The 14,172-nt window shown below is 43.2% G+C and overlaps 1 protein-coding gene across 4 annotated transcripts in view; it reads left to right on the top strand.

Moving 5' to 3' along the window:
* KIAA1549 (KIAA1549 ortholog) overlaps nt 1-14,172 on the top strand; it is a 185,446-nt gene that overhangs the window by 98,029 nt on the left and 73,245 nt on the right. For all 4 annotated transcript variants that reach the window (XM_075939466.1, XM_075939447.1, XM_075939458.1 and 1 more), the window contains 4 exons: nt 2,826-3,003; nt 3,977-4,104; nt 4,524-4,707; nt 11,539-11,598. In XM_075939466.1, coding sequence (XP_075795581.1) covers nt 2,826-3,003; nt 3,977-4,104; nt 4,524-4,707; nt 11,539-11,598 — 550 coding nt within the window. The remainder of the gene's footprint in view (nt 1-2,825; nt 3,004-3,976; nt 4,105-4,523; nt 4,708-11,538; nt 11,599-14,172) is intronic.

Consider the following 14,172-nt stretch of genomic DNA (forward strand, 5'->3'; position numbering starts at 1 on the left):
CACACTACTAAGCCCATTATTTCAAAATAATGGGCTGGTTATTTCGAAATAACAACTCCTATTTTCCATGAGGAATAATGCTTATTTTGAAATAGTTATTTGAAATAACTTCTCCCCGGAGTCATTCAAAGTAATTACTCCCCAGTGCTTCATGGGGCTTTAGGTTGAGGTAGCGCATCCACGTTAAGGAAGCCTGCCTCAGCTTTTATTTTTATTTTATTTTATTTTATTGATTGATTGATTGATTGTTTTTTGAGGCTTCCCTGTAGTGTAGACATACAATATTGAAATAGCTATTTCGGTAGTTATTTTGAAATAAGTTATTTTAAAATAATTTCCTAGTGTAGACATGCCCTAAGAGACGCGTAAGCTAGCATTTGGTAGCGCCATATGCTCTTCCACAAGGCTGATCCTCAACTTCAAATTCTTCAGAGTATCCCATTATTTGGGCAAGGCCTGAAGGGTGCTGGCTTCTCTCTGTAAAGATGAGGAAGTGTACTGAAGTGGGAGGGCTCTGATGTTGGCTTTTTGTGTAGAAAGTGTAACACAGTGTGCTAGAATGTGTGTGCTAGATAGAAGGAACTGGGAGTGCGAAGAAGTTGGAAAGTAGGTGTGTTGATTGGGTTAGGAGAGACCTCCTGTTAGAGAAAGAAATGTGGTAATATACAGGCAGTCCCTGAGTTACGCGGATCCGACTTATGTCGGATCCGCAGTTACGAACGGGGTTTGCTCCGCGTCTCCCTGGTCTGCTGGAGACCAGCAGACCAGGGAGACGGGGAGCAAAGCCTCTGAGGACGCCGGCAGCGGGACAGTCGCGGCGCGTCTGGGCTGTCCCACTGTCCACGTGCTCCGCGGCTTTGCTCCACGTCTCCCTGGTCTTCTGGTCTCCAGCAGACCAGGGAGACGCAGAACAAACCCCGTTCGTAACTGCGGATCCGACATAAGTCGGATCCGCGTAACTCGGGGACTGCCTGTATATTACCACATTTCTTTCTCTAACAGGAGGTCTCTCCTAACCCAATCAACACACCTACTTTCCAACTTATTCGCACTCCCAGTTCCTTCTATCTAGCACACACAGTCTAGCACACTGTGTTACACTTTCTACACAAAAAGCCAACATTAGAGCCCTCCCACTTCAGTACACTCTCCAGGGAGACGTGGAGCAAAGCCGCGGAGCACGCGGGCAGCGGACAGCCCAGACTCGCCGCGGCTGTCCCGCTGCCGGTGTCCTCAGAGGCTTTGCTCCCCGTCTCCCTGGTCCGCCGCCCGCGTCTCCATGGTCTGCTGGGGGGGGAGGGGCGCAGCTAGTACGTTCCCCCCCCCCCCCCCCCCAGCAGACCAGGCTGGTCTCCATCAGACCAGGGAGACGCGGAGCAAAGCCGCAGAGGACCCGGGCGGTGGGATAGCGGTGCATCTTGGTCCGCCGCCCGCGTCTCCATGGTCTGCTGGGGGGGGAGGGGCGCAGCTAGTACGTTCTCCTCCCCCCCCCCCCCCCCCCCCAGCAGACCAGGCTTTTCTCTGGACGCCTGTGGTAGAACAGCTGGGGCGCTGCCGATTGGTCCTGCAGCGCCGCTCTGCGCGCTACTGGACCAACCCGGCAGCACCCCAGCTGCTCTGCCCCAGGCGTCCCCAAGTCAGCCGCTGCTGAAACTGACCAGCGCTGACTACAGGAAGCCCGAGGCAGAGTTGCTCTGCCCCGGGCTTCCTGGAATCAGCCGCTGATCAGTTTCAGCAGCAGCTGACTTGGGGACACCTGGGGTTCTTAATTTGAATCTGTATGTAAGTCGGAACTGGCGTCCAGAGTCAGCCTGTTGAAACTGATCAGAGGCTGATTCCAGGAAGCCCGGGGCAGAGCAACTCTGCCTTGGGCTTCCTGTAGTCAGCCGCTGGTCAGTTTCAGCAGCGGCTGAATCTGGACGCCAATTCCGACTTACATACAGATTCAACTTAAGAACAAACCTACAGTCCCTATCTTGTACGTAACCTGGGGACTGCCTGTACTCAAAAAATTAAATCCTTTACCTTGTTCTTGTTCTATAGTTCCTTAAAATATTATTGGCTTTGTATTCGAAATCCAATAGATGATTTTTTTATGTATTGACTTGAGCCCTTCAGAATAGAGCCCAACACTAGAATTATCATCTGAAAGGAATAGGAGGGGATTTATGAATTGCAGGGAGGCGGCTCCTATTGGTGGTAACTGTGCTGCAATAATGGAAAGGAGTGTTTTCTGAAAAAAAAGTACATATAAAATTGTATTATCTAAAAATACATTTTGCGTCTACTGCTTCCTGTATAACACCCCCTGCACGCGCGCTTCCGTGTGCGCACACAAACATCCCAAGTCGATAGGATATATAAACAACCATATGCATGTTCAATAAACAAGAAGTCATGCTTTTGTTTAAGTAGGTAGCCAGGCATTGCTATAGAACCTATAGTACCCTCCAACATAGTGCAGAGTGGTGAATACCGTGCTGTTAGAGATGATACATAAAACTCAAGTCCCGACTTCATGGCTATTTAAATCCCTCCAGTGCTTTATGTAAAAGCAAAGGGTGAATGTACTCAACTTTTAATTGGGTAAACTCTTCAAAGGGACTGGGCTGGAATGGAATCACTCATTCTTTTTCCAGCTCTCTGACTTTGTGTGCTTCTATTTCCCCATCTGTAAAATTAAGGTATTTTCCTACCCGTTAAGGATGAGCTGCTTAATTCATCCATGTAGGTAAAGTGCTTTAGGATCATTAGCTGAACTGTGCAATAGAGGTGTGAGTACTATTGCCAAAATTGATGCTGATCATTCTATTTCTTTTCCATAGGTTTATAAAATTTCCCCAAAATTCTCTTTCTTGGTGACATCAGGTCCTTTTGTTTACACGGCAATAGCTGTCATAAACGTGCTTATGAACAGCAATCTTCTTCAAGGTCAGGCACCTGTAATCCTGTCACTGCAGCCTTCTTTCACCATGCCAGAGCCCAGGTTCCAAGCTCGCACAGGTGAGTTCTGGGAGAGGGAGGGGGGGGAGGGGGAGGGGGAGGAACGAACGCACACACACCTTAGTATTGATACAGACTCTGTTCTTGGCAAGAGGTGAATGCAATGTTGTGTTCTTCTCCTTAATTTGTGTTATAGCCAGTGATGTCTCTAGCAAAGTCAGTGTATGGAGAGTGTGCACTTTTACCATGCTTTAATAATTAGTAGTTTTATTATGGTGGAAAATTCCAGATCTACCTTTATCTTTGCTGGCTACTTACCATTTGCAGACAGTTCCAGGGGAAATACAGAACCCTGAACAAGGGTCTCAGCAGGTACATAAAGGAGAAAATGTTTTTTATTTTCTTTAAAATGTTTAATTTTATTTTGCATATAATTTAATATTAAATTACACACATACACACGTGCAGGTGCTGTGCGCACACATTATACATAATGTATGCATGCATATTAAGTTTTGTTCAAAGGTGCCAGACTGGTCTCACTGGCTGCATGGTAGACCAAAGCTGAAGGCTTTCAATCAAACTGAACATTAGACTTCACTATCTACAAAGAAGGTTGCTGCTGGTCCTCTTTTTAAAAATGTTCATAGAAATCTTGGATAATTCAAGGGATTCCAGAGCTTCAGATAACTGACTCATATTAGAGTCATATAACACTAGTTGTTTGCAGCTGGGATCTCTTTGGTAGCCTATAATAAGTAGTGGATTTTGAATCTTTTGACAGCAGGTAGGCCTGATTGTCATATCAGATTTTTGTGACAAAATAACTTTGTGCTTCAATCCAGAACAACTTCTGCAGTTATTAATTTCTTGAGCAATGCTGTTTGGACTTTCAGTTGCTGTGAGTGCAGCCTGGATTTCATGGAAAACTAATTCATTCATGGAGTGGGAGGGATTCCTCCTTCCCTACTCTCTCCTTTCAGTGCAGATATGGCACTCATATCTGGGAATAACATATACTCTTTATCTTCAGTTCTTCAGTTTGTGCCTCAAAACGTTGATATTGGGTTCTGTAACTTCAGCCAGCACATTGAGAAAGGGCTGACAATGGCATTCATGGAGGCGAGAAAACATCAGAGTATCCACAATGTCACAGTGCAGGTAAGAATGCTAGCATGCACTGAGGAAAATACCTCCCTTCCTTTTGGCTTGCAGTTGTTTTTCAGCATGTCATTAATATTAGATGAGGTATAGACTGCCTACATTTGGTTTGCTAGGCCATGTAGAACTTGATGTCCTTTCATATTAGCTGTGTGCGCTTTTTTTAACCAAGAAGTTCAATGTTCCATCACATGTTTTCAATGGATGATCCAGTGGTGGGAGTATATTGAGGATATTTAATAGAAGTTAAGATTTTGGGGTTCCACAGTTTATCAGTGTTTACACCAGGGTTACTTGCCCTTAAAATTCATTGGATATAAACTCTGAACAGATTAATAAGACGTTGCCTTTTTTTCCTGAAAGCTTATTTATTCTAGGTGCTTTTGCTGTTCCTTACCTGTTCTGGCCTTGTCTTTCAGATACTGAATATAACTCTGAGCAAGCCTCAAATGGCAATTCGGCAGGGCCCTGTGAACATTGTCTTTGCCATTAAGGATACATATGGATTCTTGAATGGATCTGAAGTCAGTGAGCTCCTGAGGAACCTGTCTGTGGTGGAGTTCAGTTTCTACTTGGGCTTTCCTGTGCAGCAAATTGCCGAACGTGAGTAGTTAATGGTCACAAAGATTGCAGAAAACTGATTTTGTGTGGTTGTCTTTGTAGTTTCACCATAATCTTCCACTGATATGTTAAAAAACATTAATTTCCTTAGCTTCTAATTTGGTTTTTCCATACCAATCTATATAACAATGCCTCTGATCATATATGCTTGACCCTGTGCAACTGTGACTGCGCTTAACCATGCCTGTGACTCTAGTATCAGCTCAGTTTTCAGTTTGCAATGGGAGGGGATGAAGAAGCGAAATTGGAATGCTTGTCTACACACAGCTAAGACTTCTGCTTTGCCTGTGAGAGAAGAAAATTAGATTGTCTCATTTCTGGCTGTGGTCTCAATCTCTCAAATATGCATGTCTTATTGTCACTTAGTCCTATCGTTCTTAGCTTGGTATGCACTTGACCCCAAATTTTAAAATGTTAACACCCCAACAAGTCTGTGTTTGACAGGACCGAGAGGGCATTATGATTTATTTCTGATTGAGCTACAGCTTCTGATACCTAGGTAATATTATGGACTATGGCTTTCTGGCTTGAAAGCTATATCTGATCATACAGAGTAGTCCTAGATTAGTTCACCATCAGTCCTGACTGTTAATATGTGCGCATTGTCACTGTGGCCATGAATGTTTTGTTTCTGACCCTGCCTGTTGGGAATAGGGGCTGATAAGCTTCTGTACTTGGGTCATTCATTAGTTTTTGAATCAAATCCTTCACTACATTATATTCATGGCTGGTTGCTTTGTTTAATTTCTTTGCTGAAAACCCATATCCTGATGCTTCAGTGCTATAGGATAATGAAATGAGAACAGAATGTATACCCAGAGCAATATATCCTGAAAGACATGCTGCCTGGTGATTAGAAACCTTATAAAGCATCCAAGAGCTCTATCCTTTGTTTTGGATTTTATAGTATGTACATGTAATTTTAAAAATAGCCTTTTTAGCTCCATGAGGCAGGGACTGTCTGATAGGCTATGCCCACACAGGAAAATATCCTATGGCAGAGAGCTTTAGAGCACAGGTTAGTGGATTCATGCTCATGCTGTGGGCTTAGGTTCATGCTAAAATTAGCAGTGAAGCTGTTCAGGGTCAGTCTGGAGTCTGGGCTTTGAGATCATGCACCCTCACTGGATTTCAGAGCTTGGGTTCCAGACTGAGGGCAAGTATTGCTATTTGTAGCTCCACAACACAAGCCACACAATACCAAGCCAGTTGCTTTGGGCTCTGAGACTCCCTGCTTTTTTTCTCCCTTCTCTCCTGCGTGTGACCCCCGACTGATTTTTCTGCAGGTCAGCAGGCCAGCACCCAAAAAAGGTTCCCCAATCTCTGTGTGCGTGCACAAAGCCTAGTATAATGGGATTGTTTCCTGATGGGGGCCTCTAGGAGCTACTGTAATTCAAATAAAAATGCAAATAAAGTAGGGCAGTGTTTCTTAACCTAGAGCCCTGCGGGGGCTGAGGGGGGGAGGAGAACGCCATGACACAGCACCGTCCCCCCTCCCACATCCTGCACAGCAAGCAGGAGGCTGCCAGGGGCAAAGTTCCACAGCAGAGGGCAGGAGTAGCATGGCAGTGGGTGGAGGGGCAACTGAAGTACCAGTGCTTGATAGTTTCCTGGACAAACCAGTCAGGATCACCTGTCAGAGGCTGCAAGATGTACTGGTAGATCCCGATCTGCTGGTTAGTGAGCACTGCTCTAGTTTCTACCCTAGTAAGGAGGAGCGGATGGAAGATAAAATGTAAGGATAGGATCTGATGCCAAGCAGTCAAATGAAATAGAGTCCCTTTCAGTTATATCACATATAGGGTTGCCAGGTGTCCAGTTTTCTACTGGACAGTCCGGTTTTTGGGCCCTCTGTCCAGTAAAAAAAAAATCCAGAAAATACCGGACATGTGCAATGTCCGGTATTTTCTGGTTTTCCGGCTGAGCGCCAGATGGAAGCCTGGATGGGGTGGGGGAAGTGTCAGGAAGGCAGGGCGCAATAGACACTGGGAGCCTCTGGTTGCGTGTGAGGAGGAGGAGGAGGGGCAGCCCAGTCCATGCTCCTGTGCGCTGCTCAAGCGTGTGTTGGAGCTGCAGCCGGACTGACTCATGCAGGACCGGCGCACCCTGAGATCTGCACAGCCCGCGTCAGTCCCGGCGGCTGATTCGCTCCCCCGCCCCCTCCTAGCTGCCCGGTTTGTTGATTCTCCCTGACTTCTCTTCCCGGTCTTCCCTAGCCAGTCCCTCCCACTCTTTCCCCCCTTCCTCCCTTCTCCTTCCTCCCGTCGCCAGCTCTGCCTCACTCTGGCTGGTTCCTGCTCCAGATCTTCCCCGGCCAGCCCCGCTGCACCCTCAGCCAGTCCTTCTTCCGGCGGCCAGTTCTCCCCTCCTCCTCCTCCTCAGCTCCCCCGGCCAGCTCCACCCCTGCCGGCCGCCCTCCTCCCTCCCCGATATCCTGCGGCCAGCCCTGTTTCACCTGACCCCTCCTTCCTCCCCCCACCGACCAGCCCTGCTTCCCGTCGGCCCCCCCATCTCTCCCAGCCAGCCCCGCTGCCCCCTCCCCCATCTCTGTTTTCCGCCTTCCCCTCCTCCCAGCCTGCACCGCTCCCCGGCCCTGGCCGGTCCCTCCTCCCGCCCCTCATGAAGCATGTCCGGTATTTTTTTTATGACTACCTGGTAACCCCAATCATAGAATGGCATCAAGCTAAAAAATGACAGTTTTAAAAGTATTTCTGTACAAATGGTAGACATCTTTAAGTACTAAGAACAGTTACTGTGTTGCAGCCATAGCATTGTAGAATTGTAATGCAGATGCCTCTTACAGTGATCAAAGAGGTTTTTCTGTTGTTGTAGGTAATCCACCTCTCAGAGCGGTGGTAGCTAGTTTGACTGAAGAATTCTGACCAGAACCTAGCTGAAGCTACATGAGGATTACGTTAATCTAACTATAATGCTCTGAGAGTGTGAATTTGCCACATTTCCTGGAGTGATGTATCTTCGATCCTGTCCTTACAAGGGAGAGACTGACTTAGATTGACTTAAGTTTCAGGTATAGGCTAGGCTCTGATTTTAACTGTAGTATAGTGGATGAGCGGAGATGAGATTGGGTATTGATACAAAGTGTTCATGGTGCCATCAGCCAATTTGATTTAGACAGCCGTAGAGGTGCTTGAGCTGTGGCACTGTTGAACAATTGACAGGGCAGTTCTACACTACAATCTTACATTGGAATACCTTAGTATAACTACACTATTATACCAACCTAACCCTCCATGTAGATAGTGCCAAGGCACTGAGACATCTGCTCCTGTAGACACAGCTACCAGCTCTTGTGGGGGTGGCTTAACTACACTGGTGGGAGATGCTCTTCTGTCTCCTAGTAGCATCTTCACTAAACCATGTGTAGTGAGCAGGGATGGCTACTCACTGACCCTGAGGAAGGAGAACCCCTCTCTGAGCCCAGATGGGCTAAGCTGGAGTTTGCCCTTTTAAGACGCAACCAGTGGGAGGGGCAGGAAATATAAAAGCCAGGCCCAGAAGCCGGCTGTTAGAGGGAGCAGAGGCCTACCCTGAGAAGACTGAGGAGCCGGCTGGGGCGGATGCCTGGCCTGGACCACCAGGCCCTGGCCTGGAGGATGAGACCCTTTTCGCCCTACATCTAGTCTGGGACCATACAGACCCTGGGGACCTGCTCTGACCAGGGGAACAGGTACAACCAGAGGAGGAGTCTGGAAGTGGCCATAGGGAAGAACGGATGATCACGTGGATCTGATCACCCTTTAAGCTGGGTCAGCGGGCTTTGGTATGGATTCCCTGCTGACCCCAGTGGCTGTCAGGCTGCCACTGCTAGAGCCTTAGGCTGGGACATGGTGGAGTACAGAGGGCCCATGTCCTCCCTGCCACCCGTGCATGTGGCAGTCTCCTCCTTTCCACTTGTGCTGCAGAAACTGTTTGTGTGTCTTCCCCTGAACCAGGGCCTGGGTCGCCATTTTGACTGTGGGGAATTGTTCGTTTGTTGTCCCACCTTCTGGCCCTGTTTTTAAAAGGGCCACCGGGCTAGGACGTACAGGCCCGAGCACTGGGCAGGGACTCAGGACCAAACAAGAACTCTTACACCATAACAGTGGCACAGCTGCAGCAGTGCAGTGTTTTAAGTGTAGACCTGCCCTATGTTTTCCTGATCCTTTCATGTATCCTTTGCAAGGTTTTCAGCCCAGGGCTTCGCAGCTGAAGGATTAGAGTACTTTTTCCATTGTACCATCAAGATCAGGTTATCAAGGATTTGTTTTAGGTTTCTAGTCCAGTTAATTCTATAAGATGAGTATTAAGCATACATTAACTTATTTTCAATCACTAATTGTAAAAAAGGACATTACATTGAGTGTCAAAACACAAGTCACCTTGCTTAAAGAAAGTAATTAAATACTCTTAAGAGTTCAACTTTTTATTTGCCATTGGCAGATGGTTAATTGTCTTGTGATCTTGTTCTTCCTGGGCTTTGGAAAACACCAGTGCAGTTGCAGTTTACACATTTTTTGCAACATGATTATTTTTAGATTAAGGTAAGTGAATACATTACCAGAGCAAAGAGATCTCCAACCTTTTAGCTCAGTAATTTCCACACTTCTGTACCCTTTCAGCAGTCTGATTTGTCTTTCATACCACCATATTCCACTTCACTTAAAAGCTACTTGCTTACAAAATCAGACATAAAAATACAAGTGTCACAGCATGCTATTACTGACAAGTTGCCCACTTTCTCATTTTTACCATGTAATTATAAAATCAATTGGAATATAAGTATTGTACTTACTTTTCCAAGCACAGTGTCTATATAGAGCAATATAAACAAGCATTGTCTGCATGAAATTTTAGCATGTACTGACTTCACTAATGCTTTTTATGTAGCCACTGTGAAATTAAGTAAATATCCAGGCGAGTTGATGTATCCCCTGGAAGACCTATGCATATTCCCATGGGCACTTGTGCCACTGTTGAGAACCACTGTATCCACTCATCCTTTGTTTTAGAAGAACTCTACGGCTCTCTCTCAATATAGTATGTAAAAAGCAGAGCACTTCCTATTTGTACGTTGCAAGTGGAATTTTTAGAAATTTATGTAAAATCTAATTCAAATGCATAAATAGCCATATTCTGGTACCCTTACACACATTGACCACTCCTGTATTTCACAGTAGTGGCCCTATTGCAGTATCAGTGCCACTATTTGTGGAGCGCAAGATGCTTCTAAATTGGAATGAGGTTGTCAGCAAATGTTGAATTTGAAGCCAGGTGTTTTTTTGCATAGTGATATTTAACTTAAACAGAAGAAACTAAAGAGTAAATTATTTCACTGTAGAGTATGAAAGCGCACTGTGAAAAAATGAAGTTTAGGAGAAAAGTGCTATATATCTAGAGAGGCTCTTCTGCTTTTGCATTAGGGGAGAGGCTTTTTGTAGTAAGTCACCAAGTTCTGGAAGGTGACATTTATGAAAGCAACTATAGTGTACTTAGAGAGAAGCCTTAGCCTTAGCTTTCTACTTTGCAAATGAGACACACAAAGTAAATTAGAAAGTTAATAATTGATTTGTTTCTTTGAGTGCCTACAATAGTAGCACTGGAACTAATTATAGTGTAGTGTTTAGAACACAGAATTGGAAGTCAGGAAATCTTGATTTTTATTCTTTACTCACCTTGTGACATAGGCCAGTTTAATTGTGTGTGTCTCACTCTCTCCATCTTTAAAATGGGTTTAAAAATTAGTCTTTGTTAAACACTTTAAGAACTTTAGATGATTCATGGAAAACTTTGACAAAGTTTTGCCTGCCTCCTCATTCCTTCCATGAAGTTTCTATCTCTTTTCAGAAAAACTAGTCCCAGCCTCTGACTTTACATATTCATCAATGCCTCTTTACTCCAGTGAGGAATCTGGGGTGAAATCCTAGACCCACTGAAGCTGATGGAAGTTTTTTCATTAACACGAAGCCAAGATTTCGCCCCTGAAGCTTAGGTTTTCCAGGAGGCTAGTCATTTTGACAAAACTTGGGCTGTTGAACAAAATAAAACCAAATAGCCACAGGATTTTTGTATGGAATTAATTTATGATTTTCATAAATCCAATTTGATCTTCATAGCTTTTAATAAAAACAATGAGGAGCCTTGTGGCACCTTAGAAATTAACAGATTTATTTGGGCATAAACTTTTGGTGTTAAAACTTGATTCAATGCATCTGATGAAGTGTTTGTTACCCATGAAAGCTGATGCCCAAATTAATCTGTTAGTATTTAAGGTGCCACAGGATTCCTCGTTTTTGTAGATACCAACTAACACGACTACCCCTTAGACAATTTTTAAGATATAGGTTATTTTATTATCACTTGGAATACAAAGTAGGTACATTCAGTTTTCTCTTTTACACTTAAATCTTAACATTTCCTATCTGAAAGAATGAGATGCTCCCTTCCTCAAAAAGCCATGAATGAGTTCACCTAGAATCATCCACTGTACAGTGTTAGCAAGCAAAATACCATCTTCCAATGAAGACAAATTAGTGAAACAGGCTTTCCCTAATATTTCCAGTGGCAAAGCTCTTGGGGTTTAGGTTAAATATTTTAGGTAAGTAATCTGACCTCTTAACTCAGACATAGGAACCAAAAAAAGTGTGTCGAGAGCAATGTCTTTTTGTCACTTACATATAGTACTAGAGTTATATCGTCAACTAAGATGTTTATTGACAATGTGAATTATGAAACAGCCTCTTTTCTTGTTTTGTGCTATCAAGTATACAGTTTTTACAGATGATGTTTTCTCCCCTATCCCATTTTTCCCTGCAGCCTTTCGTTATCCTCAACTCAATGTGTCTCAGTCAATGAAAACTTCCTGGGTGAGAACAGGTATGTACATTATATAATGGTAGATAATTGTGTGATCATTTTTGTTAGCTAGGACCTGGATAATGTGATATTCGAGGTAACTACTATATTTAGGTCTGAATAAACTCCAGAATCAAAGAACAAATAACCTGGAACTGCAGGGAAATGCACTTTTTGTGCACAGAATGAACTGTTGCAATTCCTTGTTTATTGACTCAAAAATTAATTTATATTTAAAATGCAGTTCATTTAGAGTACAGTATCACAAATCAGGTATACAGAGGGTGCAGTCTACACTAACTGATATTTAATTTTGATTTTTTAAATGTTTTTTTTACTTTTAATATTTGATTTATTTATGGTACCTCACACAGAAAGGCTATGTCACAGAATGCAAAGAGATGGCATATAACTTAAATAATTTTAGAGACTGTAATGCAGCTCCATTTCCATTTCCTCCTAATTAATTCCTAGCAAATCTCTCTAGTTTAAGCTAACTGACCTAATTTGCTCTGAATATAATCCTAAACCAGTAGGAGGTCATGCTTTCAGTAACTATGCTCTTCAAGTGTAGAATATATTTCCTGCTATTATTTGTGATTCTCAATCTATTTGAATTTTAAAAAGGTGAAAATATTCTCTTCTATTTATTGTTCTTTATCACTGATCATTTATATTGCTGTTTAATTCTGAGGTACTTCATTTGTGATGAGAGCTGGTAGAAAGATATTTATTTTTTGTGGTTAAATATCTGGGGGGAGAGGGGAACCCAGAATTTCCAGGGAATTTTTTTCAATTGAAAAACTGAAACAAAAATGCTAATTTTGAGTATTTTAAAATAATTTTGACTTCAGAAGAATCCAAAAAGATACAAACATTGTACTGAATATCCAATCAAAAATGAAAATTTTAGCTAAAAATATAAACAATTTTGTTGAATTTTTCGTAAAATCTTTTTTAGTTTTTTAACTTAAAAAAAAATTGACCAGAAAAAATTGACCTCTGTGAAAAATTTTCTGCACTTTCATAAAAAAAGTTTTCACCAGCACTGTTTGTAAATTATATCTTTGATTCATTCATTTCTGTTGCTAAAAAGGACACAGATTGAACTTCTGTAGTCCAGCACCCTCGGGACCTGATTTGTACAGCTTTGGGACTGATCAGAAACTAACACCATTTTATGTGGCTGAATCAGATTCAGTTAAATCATAGGGGTGGAATAAGTAATGGGAGTCATCTTAGAAGGCAAGGGAGTGAAGCAGTGGTCCCTCTAGCCCTGGAGGGAGTAAGAGATGTGAATGCTAGTGGGAAGGGGGTCATTTTAGAAGGTAAAATAAAAAAAGAACAAGTTAAAAATCACCTAGAAAAGTTAGATGCCTGCAAGTCACCAGAGCCTGATGAAATGCATCCTAGAATACTCAAGGAGCTGATAGAAGAGGTATCTGAGCCTCTAGCTATCATCTTTGGAAAATCATGGGAGACAGGAGAGATTCCAGAGGACTGGAAAAGGGCAAATATAGTACCCATCTATAAAAAGGGAAATAAGAACAACCCAGGAAACTACAGACCAGTTAGTTTAACTTCTGTGCCAGGGAAGATAATGGAGCAAGTAATTAAGGAAATCATCTGTAAACACTTGGAAAGTGGCATGGTGATAGGGAACAGCCAGCATGGATTTGTAAAGAACGAATCATGTCAAACCAATCTGATAGCTTTCTTTAATAGGATAACGAGTCTTGTGGATAAGGGAGAAGCGGTGGATGTGGTATACCTAGACTTTAGTAAGGCATTTGATACAGTTTCACATGATATTCTTATCAATAAACTAGGTAAATACAACTTAGATGGGGCTACTATAAGGTGGGTGCATAACTGGCTGGGTAACCCTACTCAGAGAGTAGTTATTAATAGTTCACAATCCTGCTGGAAAGGTATAACAAGTGGGGTTCCACAGGGGTCTGTTTTGGGACCGGCTCTCTTCAATATCTTCATCAACGATTTAGATATCGGCATAGAAAGTACGCTTATTAAGTTTGCAGATGATACCAAGCTGGGAGGGGATAGGTTCATAATTCAAAATCTGGAGGATAGGTTCATAATTCAGAATGAGCTGAACAAATTGGAGTAATGGTCTGAGGTAAACAGGATGAAGTTTAATAAAGACAAATGCAAAGTGCTCCACTTAGGAAGGAACAGTCAGTTTCACACATACAGAATGGGAAGTGACTGTCTAGGAAGGAGTACGGCAGAAAGGGATCTAGGGGTTATAGTGGACCACAAGTTAAATATGAGTCAGCAGTGTGATGCTGTTGCAAAGAAAGAAAACATGATTCTGGGATGTATTAACAAGTGTGTTGTGAGCAAGACACGAGAAGTCATCCTTCTGCTCTACTCTGCGCTGGTTAGGCCTCAGTTGGAGTATTGTGTCCAGTTCTGGGCACCGCATTTCAAGAAAGATGTGGAGAAATTGGAGAGGGTCCAGAGAAGAGCAACGAGAATGATTAAAGGTCTAGAGAACATGACCTATGAAGGAAGACTGAAAGAATCGGGTTTGTTTAGTTTAGAAAAGAGAAGATTGAGGGGGGACATAATAGC

The sequence above is a fragment of the Pelodiscus sinensis genome, chromosome 1, assembly GCF_049634645.1.
Source record: "Pelodiscus sinensis isolate JC-2024 chromosome 1, ASM4963464v1, whole genome shotgun sequence".
In the NCBI taxonomy this organism is placed as follows: Eukaryota; Metazoa; Chordata; order Testudines; family Trionychidae; genus Pelodiscus; species Pelodiscus sinensis.